At 34.5% G+C, this 12,776-nt stretch overlaps 1 protein-coding gene across 9 annotated transcripts in view; it reads right to left on the reverse strand.

Annotated features, from left to right (window-relative positions):
* Positions 1–12,776, reverse strand: part of SLIT2 (slit guidance ligand 2) — a 256,317-nt gene that overhangs the window by 14,092 nt on the left and 229,449 nt on the right. For all 9 annotated transcript variants that reach the window (XM_051619879.1, XM_051619876.1, XM_051619877.1 and 6 more), the window contains 4 exons: positions 8,378–8,471; positions 6,392–6,529; positions 6,060–6,300; positions 5,594–5,724 (listed from right to left, as the gene is read on the reverse strand). In XM_051619879.1, coding sequence (XP_051475839.1) covers positions 5,594–5,724; positions 6,060–6,300; positions 6,392–6,529; positions 8,378–8,471 — 604 coding nt within the window. The remainder of the gene's footprint in view (positions 1–5,593; positions 5,725–6,059; positions 6,301–6,391; positions 6,530–8,377; positions 8,472–12,776) is intronic.

Below are 12,776 nucleotides of genomic sequence, written 5' to 3' on the forward strand. Positions count from 1 at the left end.
TGAATGCTGGACTGTTGTACTTACATTACTTTTAGCCCATTTTCCACTGAAGAATTAAGAGCTGAATGTATAGCTGCATGGAAGTTATGACAATGAGCTGGAGTCCAGAGACCAGACATTATAACCATTCCCATGAGAGCCTTTATTTGCTTCAGGGCACCATCAAGTGAGCTCAAGCCTTTGAAAAAAGTTGTTTAAATGAACCAATTGTATGATAGCCTGAGATGGACTAACAGTCATACAGTCAGTTAGCTCTTCTCATAAGGAGAGCAGCATAGCTGAAAGGGCTTAGATTTCTAAATCTCAAGGCAGATATGAAGCAAATTATCTTATTACAACCTTAGTGATGTTTTAATTAACCTAACTGCTTTTGTCCTGGAACAGATCAGAAGCACTCACATGGTCATTTACAGCTGGGACACATTAAATAGCTTCCTAGCTACTTATTACCAACTCTAACTATGTGGACAGGCTCAGCTAAATATGGAGAAAAGATCTGCATGGTAGCATTTAAGCTTTATATAAATGTAGCTCTATGTGGAAGTGCAAATGCACAACAGAGTAGACACTGGCAGAAGAAACACTTTCCAGGACTGAGCAGGAGAGGCACTGCCAGGTTCCATGGGCAGAAGGAAAAGGTCAGGGTTCATAATTCCTAAAGAGTAAGGTCTACTCAAGGTATTAAGAAGTTGCTGTTATCAAGCCATAAGAAAAGTGCCAGGATTAATTTATTGAATGCATTCCAATGAATCGACAAAAAAAGTTGTGCTACAAAGTCAAAATGCTTATAGCTGCTTAAGTAAATGAGAAACCCTAATATAATGCTTTTGTTCCATGGAAACTTATATTATTTGACAGCTTATTAACCATTCACACAATAGTATATAAAAGGATGAGAGCAACACATAATATGCATTTTTATAGCAAGAGGTCATTCCAGGGATGTATAGAACATAATGTGAAAAGGCAATGTGTCTCTGTTAGGAGTGATTATTAAAAGCTTCTAGTTTAAACTGTTTTACTGGTAAAATTTACTGCAGAAAGAGGAGCCCTTCTAGGTAAGTGTGATTTAAATTAAAGGGGAAATAAACATAAGGCATATCTGTGCAATATTTCCTGCCAATGCATTTACATAACTTCTAGCCCATTTCCCATTGGAGAAATGAGCGTTGAATGCATAGACCCTAATGAAAAGCTGTAAAAAAAGCTGATTTAAAGCTTCTGGAACTCTGTGGAAGAATAATGATTTGGGAAGAAATATTCCCATATTTCCAAATAATATATGATGAAAACCAGTTTACAGAATGAAATTGGGTTTTTTGTGTTTTTTTGTGTGTGTGTAAAAAATATTTAACATTTAAAAATGGATGTCTAGACAGAACAAAATCCAAGTGGATCAACTCTTCCCAAATAACCATCTCCAATGAATTGGTTTTCTGTATTGGTCTTGGCACTACCATCTTGTTACTCAGATTGACTGATGAGTGCTTTTGGGATGATGGCTCTTTCTGCAGTCAAAAAGCAGTTCTTGTTCACTCTACAAAGCCAGACTGCTGTTATTGTTGATTCTCCATATTTATCATGATTAAATCATCTGTTTGTAACTTTGTTTTGTTGCTACTGCAGGCACCTCTGTTGGTTTTACAGCTCCCACTTGACTCCTTTTCAACATACCATTTCTTCAATGCCATTTATATAATAAGACTTCTATTTAAATGTCTCTATTGGCTTTTATTTTTAATTTTATTTTGGCTTCTGTTTCAGTCATCTAACCATTGTTCAGTGCAATACAGCTTGTCTTACTCTTTATTTATCCTATTGATTAATCTTCACTAATGAAACCTGTAACTCTCTTGATAAAACTTCTCAGTTTTTTAATTTCCTTTTTGGCCTTCCTGCTGTAAATAACTTCCCACCTTAGTTTACAAATAGATCTTAAACTTGATTGTTCTTAAACACTGTGAGTTAAAAGGCTCATTTGTCTTCTTCAAATCTCTCCAATAAATCATAATACATTAACTTGTTTTCTTTTATAATTCATCATGTATTTGTATTGAGTCTGTTCTTCCTATCAGCTCATATGGCACTGGGTTTTAGATTTGTAACCAAAACTGCTGATAATGCACTAATGTTTCAGCTATACAAAGAAGATAAGAGGGGTTTAGGGAGGTTAGCTATCTTCTGCTTGGGAACTGGTTAAGCATCAGTCTACTCAGGGAAGATGGTAAATAACTGCAGTTGCATCACTTCTTTTGTTTTCTTCCTTTCTTCCTCCACTTTTCCTTTGGTTATTAAACTATTTTAATCTCAACTCATCATTTTTCTGACTTTTACTCTTCCTTTTCTCTTCCCCTGTCCCACTAGGGGTGGAAGGAGAGGTGAGTGAGCATCTGTACAGTGCTTTGCTGCCTGTTAAACCAGAACAAAATTTCACAATATTATTTTAGCTATTTGTCATTCTGGTAAACTTCAACAGTTTCTACTGTAATTTTTCATATTGAATGGTGTCTGAAACTGATTTTTATTTTTCTAAACTGACCAGATAAGTTTCTCAAACTCAAGGGAACACACTCCTGTCTTCTCTTTACAGTTGGACTTGATGATCTTGAAGGATTCTTCCAACCTTAATGATACTATGATTCTATTAACCCTGCTTTGAATGTTATGACATTTGGTACTGGGCTGGCACAATGCCTATCCATGTGTCATCCTTCTGAAAATCCACTGAGGCAAGGTGTTAAGGTCTTGAAAACATGGAAGTCTGAAGAAACTGGAGGGCTAAATACCCAAATTCTTTGTCCATGCTGGCTATATTTCAACACTCAGATGATTAGCATCTTCCCTTCAGCTGCACTTTTGGGCTGCAATATTGGTTGCTGCATCTGGGCCTGCCAAACCATTTAAAGAGGACTTTTTGCCTTAGCTAGATGAATGTCACATGGACAGAGAAAGCTACTGTGTGGTTCTCATTCAGAAGGAGCAAAATCAGGCCTACAGAGAAAGAAGAGAAAGAGGTAGGACTGGGCAAGAAAAAGCTGAAATAAAGCAAGAAATACAGCAATGGATGGTAATGGATTGTAATAAAACCAGGACTGGAAATTTAGTCAGGGAAGAGACTGAGAAGGACAAAATAGAGAAGAGGAAAAGAGAATCAGCAGTTTAATGTCGATTATGTCTGAGAGCACTTTTTGAGCAAAGCAGATCACATCTAGCTGGCTTAGAAAAGAATGAAGGGAGGAAACCAAAGGGAGCCACTAAAAGGACAGCTTTAATAGGTAACAAAGGTGCAGAAAGAAAACATGCAGTAAATGAGTGAAAAGAAGACAAAGAGCTGAAAAAGGGCAGGAAATGTCACAAAGATCCTAGGGAAGTAAACCAGTAAGAACTGGAAAGAGGCAGTGTGGGAAACAGAAATTAGAAAAATAGGATGGAAAGGATAAAGGAATCAAAGTATAATGTGTAAAAGATACTGAGCTATAACATACTCCTTTCCAGAACCTGAAACAGAAATTAAATGCTATCTAATTTGTACAGTGATCACTAGATGCAAAAACATATATGGAAATGTGGAAATGTATACATGGCTTTCAACCCATGTGCTTCCCTCAAGGACAAAAGGACTTAATTACAGTTGATCTCAGTACCATTACAAGCCAATTTTCAAGTATCACCTAGAAACTCACCATCATGCTTATCTGAAATGAAAGGGAGGTTGTTGTTACTACTACTACTACTACCACCAATGAAAATAAATTTTTAAAAAAGTATGTATCTGCTTCTTTACACAACTGTGTCACCCTGTAATACTTCACTACATTTCTCATCTCTTTCTTCCCTGTGCCTGCATTCTCCACTTGTCACGTAACTCAAAACAGCTGATCAACTATGTAGGGGAGATGCTTCTAATTTTTCTGTAACACTAACTTAATTGGAACTGTTTGATAATTTATGACTTTGTTATTAATCCCTTCTACATTTATAGTTTTTAATTTTATCTGTGTGAGTATTGTTTTCCAATCTTTTTCTAGAAAACTAAAATTGACATTACAAGTATATATTGTATTCCATTATTACTGGAGAAAGTGTTAAATTATTGAGTAGAAAATATGTTTTGAACGGGAAGAAGTACTCTTTATAGCCTAAACAAATGGGAGTGAAAATAACTTGAAATTACATATGATCCTGATTCCTATAGATTCCTATTCTCAGACAGGTGTACCTGTCAAAATAAAAATCAACAAAAATAATTAAACTACTGCCATACAATCTAAACTTCTTCTTTAACACTACCCCAAATAGAAAAGAATTATCTTATTTTGAGTTGTAATAATTGAGAAAAGTGAGTGTTCCATGCAATTTTAAATTTGTGCTAAAACATCAATCTCCTGTAAAGTCAAATTCTTTTTTAATATACTGAAATATATACAATTAAAATACATACACTATTTCCACATATTAAAACATTTCATGGAATTTAAAAAAACCTTATGAAATACATTTTGCATCAGAAAATAAAGCAACATTAAGGTTCTTTTTGTAAAAGGCTATGTTTTTTACTAATAAACTTTATATTGTATTTTATAGGAAGGATTGTTTTTCTGTGGAATGCTTATAGTAGTCTACTAAAACCACAGTTCGCTTGGTGTTATTACCTAACAAAGTTCAGCATTGTTTGCTGGCTATATAAACTTAAGCTTTTGATTTTTATGTTGCCATTTGAATGAAATAATTTATAGAAAATTTCTTTTCAACAGAATGCAGAATGATGTCAGCTGCTAAAAACTCCAGCAAGTAAATATACAATATTTTACAACATAGAAAGTGTAAATAGAACAAAAAGAAGATTAAAGAAAACTCAACACTTCCCCTTCTGAATGTATTTGTAGCAACAATAGGGCAATCAAGGCTGAAGTGATGCCTGTTCTCTTTTTGCTTACTCTTGCAGTGTCTGTCTACCACTTCCTGCAAAGTTGAATAAAACTTCCCTGGAAATTCAGGTGGCAATTTTTCAGAGAAACAGAGAAATTGGACTTTAAAAAAACCCAAGAAAAATTATCCTCCAGAAGCAGCTGTGGATTCTGTTTCTTAATGAATTTGTAAACAAAAAAAATTTCTTCTTCCAGGTTAGTACCTTTTTTCATAATCAAGCTTTTCATTTTCTCTTCACTTGCCAGGGAAAAGTCCCACACTATATGACTGCCTAACAAAGAAGAGAAACTTCCATTTAATTTCTGCTGATGCAGTACAGTTCTGCACTTTACTCTGCACACTAGGAAATTATTTGGCAGTAAAATTGTGGAAAAAAACCCAGTTCCACATGTGAACTTTACGCAAATGTGCAAACATTCTGCTGAAAGCTAACTCTTACTCAGTTTTAACGGCTTAAATAATGTATTATCTTTCTGATAATCTGATTATCTACATTAGAGTTTTTTTCCAAGCCAAATCATGCCTTTTGGCAATAGGCTTTAAATGTCTGTCAATACTTTCATTTGCATACGTTTCTTTTAATCATTAGCTAAAAATGTGACTTTGATATAACAAATTAATACATGTTTTGTTTCAGTTAGAAATATGTTTCATCTGGGTTCACCTGTAAATAGCAGAGGCTGGATAAGATCCTGTGTCATAACTGACTCTCACTCTACCCCGGTACAGCTCTACTGCTATATGATCTTTATCACCTTTGTAGAGCAGGATCCCACTATCTTCATCTGTGGCAATCTAGTTAAAAGAAAGAAACACTTAGAAAGAACCTAAAATAAATATTAAATCAAAATGCTGTATTAAGTGAATCACTGAATTTACTGCTATAGTCCATTACTTCACTATACAATTCTTTCTTGAAGGACAACCTGACAAGAATAATTCTTTTCCTATCAATAAGCCCATCCACTTCCATATTAATATAGAGCTATTCCAGTCACTCATCTAGGTATCAAGTCAAACTGTGAAAAGTTCTTTAAGTGAGCCAATGACAACTTTGGCTAATTTTTGACACCATGAGAAGTTATTTACTCTCTTTTCCAGATCAGAATCTGCAACACAGGCAACCTTACCTGTAGAGTGATATTGGTTTGAGGGTGTATCTTAGCTGAGGGGATTTGTAGATAGGATTCTTTGTTGACAAAGTTTATACTGATCAGCTTTTCACATTTCTCACCCTGGTAGCCTGATAAACACTGACAGATTGGTTCACTCTCTTTTATGATACACTGGGCTCCATTTTGACATTCATAATTATCACAAGGGCTGGTGCGGGGTAGAACCATTGGTGGTGAAAATTCACAGAATAAGCCACTAAATACAAACAGAAAAAATTAGTGTTTCCAAAAAAAAGCAACTTTCACAAAAGACATACATGTTTTTACTGTCTACAGAGCTTTCTCACCTGTATCCTTCTGGGCAAATACATGTATATCCATTAACTGCATCAGTACACTGGGCTCCGTTTTTACATTTGTTGTCCTGGCAGTCATCAAAGTCAATATCACAATGCTCACCTACATAACCAGGTGTGCAATCACATCTGTGAAATAGGAAAGCAAGTGGGATAGCACAGTGTTAGTTCAAAAACAACAAAGTGTGCTTATAACAAAGCTAAGGAAGTACTGTATTACTTAAAACTCAAGAAAAAATGCATTATTGTGACTTTGTGAGTAAAGATTATGTAGCTTAATCATGTTATTATATGGGGAATATGTAACAAATACAGTTTGCTAGTTACACAGTTAGTCCTCTGCCATTATATTGAAGGCTTGTGGTTTAAATATAGAAAGCCCTCATGAATCATTTTGACACTTGTTCTTGGAATTTATTAATAACGCCCAGTGTTAAAGGATGTGGCTACAAACACTAAAAATAATCAATACGCTTAGTTGCTGAAGCCTTGTATTATACTGATGGATATTTTATCAACTGAACAGCTATGAATGGACCAGTGTTCTATTTATACTCTTTAGAGGTTATGCATAATTTTTTCCCCTTGAAGTTCCATCAGCCTGATTTACTAGAAGTAACTGCATTGTTAGTGAACTAACAGAAGTCTCAAAACACATCCTCTGCCCTCCCCAGCCCCTCACTGAACTACAAACAGCATATCCTCAAGACAATTCTGTAATGTTTTTTTGGTTTTGTATTGTGTTGGTTTTTTTCCCCCATGCAACTCTAATCGTTAATGCTGGTGGCATTCCTTCAGGGAATTCTCATATATTAGACTGAGCCCAGAAGTCTGTGAAAAATGAATGGAAGAGATTACAAATTTATGCATCCACATGATTTGATCTTTTTAAAATTAAGATGTATGTAATCGACTGCATTAGATCTGGTTATTCCCTCCTTGGTGTTGTTTTAGTATCCAGAATTTGGTCTACAGTGCCAAGAGTGATTTTAAATAGATGTGTAACTTCAAATTAAGTACTTCAATCAAATATCTCAATTTTTTATTTAACATAAATTAGAAAAGTAAAAAAGAATATAAAGCACACTATTAAAAAGCTGACTGAGATACATGCTTGAAGTTACTGCATGTATTTCCTGATTTAAAATCTCAGAAAGTAACACAAAAGATCAATGAACTGTGCAATGAAGTACAAGATGCCAAACTAGATTTACTCAAGTGGCATGAAGAAAATAAAGGGAAGACACAATAATTTAAATCCAACAAATTTGTATTTTCCAGTTGAAAGCTATCAATGTAATTTCATGTTCTTTTTAATATTAAATATATTTTACTATTTTTAAAATATTGTAAATATAATGTAATTTCATAAGGAGCAGGAATGATAATAAATAATTTTATTTTAGTACAGGAGCACACTATGCATAAAACAGGTGCTTATGGCAACAGTTGAAAGCTGTATTTATTAACCCAAAGGCTATTAAAAACACTTTCAATAGTGCATACTTATTAGTTATGATAAGGATATACTGTAATTAAAGATTAGATTTCCTGGGGATGGACTTCTTTAGTTTGTACCTTCCAATGTGCCTTCCAAATAATCTCTTTCATAATTACTTCCCATAAAGCAGTATAATTATTCCACTTCAATTAAATGCAATTATTTTCCTACTGTCTAAGCTGCTAAAAGGGTTTTGTATAGACTGTCACATAGAGTAACTGGTCTACTCTTGCTTTCATATTTAAAATCTGACTGGAAGTAGAACTGCTAAGGATATGAAAATTCAGAAAAATCAAATTTAAGATCATAACGTAGATCTACATGAAAATAATGGTCTTTTCTGCTAGAATGCTTGATGATAACTGAAATTAGTATTTTGAGACTAGAACATGCTTCCACTAAAATATCAGGGAAATAAGTTAAGCAGGACAAAAATTAGAAATTTAGACACAGTTGGACTGTGACTTTAGGCTTACTTGTATCCTTTGGGCGTCAAGATACACTTTGAGTCATGCTGGCAAGGATTCAGGTTTTGAGCACAGAAATCTAGCTTCTCTTCACAGAGCTCACCTGGAATATAATGTATGCTGTCAAGTCAGTGAAAATATCATGGTGTCCTGAAAATAGCTTTCTATTTTAAAAGTAACTGCTACAGCTTTGTTAAACTGAAAAATGCATCCTTCATGTTATCATAATAAATATTACCTTCATAATAAATACAACTGAATACACAAATATTAATAAATAATAAAGTAACAATTAATATTTCTGATAACCCATTTATTAAAAACCCCCTTCAAAGTCAATCATCTACTCATGGATATAAATGATAACTCGGCAAAGATATTTTTTCATTTACAATATCTCACTCTGCTGTAGAGCAAAACACTGATCACTGAATTTCTTCTCACTAGGATAAACAAGCCATCAATACGCTCATCTCTTTTTTACTTCTAAGCTCATTACACACAGAAATACCCAGATTTGCACTGCAAGTAATCTATTCCCTGAAGAAAACCCTGTTAATACCACTGCATGTTAATACAATTCCAATTACCCCAAAATGAAAACTTGCTTTCTACTTTTTCTTAAATATGACTCTCCACTTTTTTTAATATTAATGTAACTTAATTATCTATATCTGTTCTGTGAAAAGAAAAAAGATCTATGTGAAATGTCTATCCCTGTCTGTTGCTAAAAGCCTAGCAGTGGATTTAATTTCCTACCTGGACTGTATAATCTACACAATATTTTAATATTAATGTTATTAAAATATTGTTTCATTTGCAACTTCATGGCAAGTAAACACTTACAGGTGTGTAAACAGATGAACAATGTCTTGTTTCCTGACTAACTAATTAGAAGATTCCATGAACGGTGCACTTGCAAAGTTTATCCGGGGTTTGTAAGATAGATACACTTATTCCAGCATCCATATGAAGAATATATATACGATCAACAGGTATAAATCCTGTGCCTTCTGCATTTAGGGACTCACAGGTCTATCAAGTCCTAAAACTATGGAAAGAGTAGGGTTGTCCTTTGTCACTTGTCAAGTAATAGAAGATGAACTAGAGAGCAAGGAGAAGCAGAACTATACACCATAATGAGGGAGGAAAGAGCAGAATATAGCAGTGGAGGAGCAGATACTTCCACTGTTCAAAGCCAACTTTCTTTCAGAGCAGCACAGTATTTGCTATCCCTCAGTTTTAGCTAGGTGAGTGGGGTATTGGCCTGCAGTGCCATTAGCTGAAGAACTGGTATCTGCTGGAGGGCATATACTGGCTTCCCTTCTTTCCTGTAACTGTTAACAGCACCAAGGATAAGGACAGCATGGGGAAAAAAGGACAGAGCATTTAGGGGCACCATTTGGGTAAAATCAGGAAGAGGTAGATTGGAAAAAGGGAGAAAGGTATAGGGTGATATTGAAGACAGTATATGAATATAAGGTATCTTCCAGAATACATAAGCATTCGTGTGTTTGTGTATCAGCTCATCATCTACTACTGTCATTAAGCACTAATATTTCTGACATTTTACATGCTCCAACCAAGAGCCTAGCACCACACAGAAGATGCCTTCGTGTCTACATAGACTTTTTTCTGGAATTATAGAAGTACACATGAACATAATCTGAAAGCAATGGTAGATGGTTATAATCTATTTATCTTACTATTTTTTTTTACAGGTATTTGTCCTTTCCACAGCAAATGTGCTTACATACTATTTCCAGAACTTATCTATTCGGATGTGAGGAACTTATTTTAAATGAGAGACAAATAAACAAAAACTTCAAAGAGTTGAGGAACAGTCTACATTAAAACAAGGACAGAGAAAAAGGCAAAACTGAACCAGAGCCAAATATGGTTATGTTGGATTAACACATCTTAAACGTGTATGCTGTATTTGATAAGACATGGGACCTTTACATCTTCAAAAATAAGAGAAGCCAAAACCAGTGAGACAAGTACTTTGTAGCCATCCAAAAGATCCAGAATGATTCTACATGGAGATTAAAAAAAAATATATAAACCAATAAAATTGAGAGCACATTATCAATTTGCAAGTAGTGCATTTTCCCTAAAAAAGCCACATAAAGCCTTGAGTTAACACAATAAAATGGTTTCCAGCATGGGCTACTTAAAAGTCCTCATGAAAACTGACAGTAACAATGTGACTTAATCAATATATGTAGGAAACTGCATGAAGATCAAATGCAGTCCACTGATGATGACTAATACAGTGGATTTAAACTGTAACCTCAAAGCCTCTTTCAAACTCTCAATGGACGGAAATACACAACTGTTATGATTAGGTCAGTGCACAAAGAATCCCAAAATACCAGAGATTCTTTGCATCCCATGCTATACCAAGCAAAAGACAAGATCCCTTTCTCTTTTCAAAGCGTTTTGTTCAAATAAATTCATATACAAGAGGAAGTAATTCTTCATATAGTATTAATCAATATGCAGAACTTGTAATAGTTGAAATCCATTTAAGGACCAGCAACATTTAAGATTGAGATATAAAATATGCGAAGAGAGAATTCAGATTGTCAGGAACATGGAGTAGAATAAGCAAAAATAACTGTTTTTTTAATCTAGTTTACACACATTCCTATGGCTTAGAAATATATAAATCCATCTACATATATGTGTATGTATGCATAGATAAGCAAACATCCACTAATACAAGTATCTTATGGCATATACTCTATATTGTTACATGCAGAACTGCAAAATACATGATGCCCCGTTTACCAATAATAAAAATATAGCTGTTCAATATTTACAAGACTTGGACAAAAACCACCTCTAAACATTTTCAAGATTCTAACTCTATCAGATGCTTTCTGAAAGTGACAATATAGAGCCTATCTTTCAAGCAGAGCTGGAGGCTTGCTGTCTCCAGTTAGAAGCACAGTAAAAGTTCAGTGGAATATCCCCAAAACACTCAGAAATAGGCAAAGTAGGACTGGCATAATAGAAGAAAGCAATCTCATAATTGCTGTCAAATTTACTGTACTGAAACCAAATTTCCTACAGAATAGTAACTGGACCATGGCGTAGACTGTTATTAGCAGAGATCTCTGAAATTTCCTGTGTGGCAAACAGCTTTATTGAGTAGTGTCAAAGCCTGCCCATTTTATTTTAAATTCCACCCCAACCTCATCCAGGTACTTATAAAATACATTTTCTAGTCAGAGTACACTGCATTTTAATATTCATAGGTTGACGGCCCTAATATCTTCTGAACTACTCTGAAATCTGAATCACCTCATGACAAGCTCATAACTGTGAAATCCGCATAGAGACTGAAGGTCAAACTGGAAACTTACGTTTGAAACAAGCTTACAGTTTTCAAAAATGTCCACTTCAAATAATAAGATCAATGTTACACTACCAGGCCTGCTGCAGCCAAATGGCTTGCAAATATCATCAGGCATTTTTGAGATTATGTTCAGACTCTGATCTGAGTTCTCTGCAGAAAAAGTGCACAGACTGAAAAAGAAGAGAAACAATAATTCAAAAACTCACTTGTCTTTAAAAGACAGGACTTTTATGCTGTGGCAGTGTAAAAGGAAATTAAGTTTCTCTTTGCATCTGCAAATTGTATGCATTGTGAAGTAAGTCAGAAGCCTAACACTGGAGGGAGCTTTCAGTTAAAGTCTGTTAGCAACTAGCCCAGAGAAGGGAACACGAGCCAAAGGAAAGGACATGGTGAGACATGGTGATCCACGTAGTAAAATAATAATGTAGTAAACCTTATGGACAAAAAGTCAGTTTTACATGAAGTGCATACTTTCGTTATAAAGAAAGAGCATAACTCATGATAGACTTGCACACAGGTTCAGTAAAAAGAAAAACATGAAAAATTCAAGATGGAATCCAAAATATGTACGTCAAATACTCAATTTCTGAATGAAAATATAAATAGCAGAAAAACAAACCAAATAACCCAAGTGCAAGGTCTCAAATTTATACAGATTTCTACTCTGAATGGAGCATTCCCATAATCAAAATATAACTTAAAAAAAAAAAAAAAAAAAAAAAAGTTAAGTAAAAATACGTGACATGGAATCTGAACCACTGAAGAACAGTTTTCTGGTAAAGCATCTCTTTTAGTGTACTGAACAACCAATGTGTTACTCAGTATTTGAGACAAGGTGAAAGGGAGAAAGTAATTTTATTGAAATGAAAAGACAGTGATGAAAGTGAAACACTCATTGAAGGAAATATCAGATTCACCAAGTTAGCCTCCTTGGCTTGACTGGAAGGAAATATCAAGAGAGTTCCCTCATTTGGGAAGCGTAATACAAGGTTTTAAAAACCACACTGCAAAATAATGAAAAAAGATTTTGAAACAAACGTCTCA

The sequence above is a fragment of the Apus apus genome, chromosome 4, assembly GCF_020740795.1.
Source record: "Apus apus isolate bApuApu2 chromosome 4, bApuApu2.pri.cur, whole genome shotgun sequence".
In the NCBI taxonomy this organism is placed as follows: Eukaryota; Metazoa; Chordata; class Aves; order Apodiformes; family Apodidae; genus Apus; species Apus apus.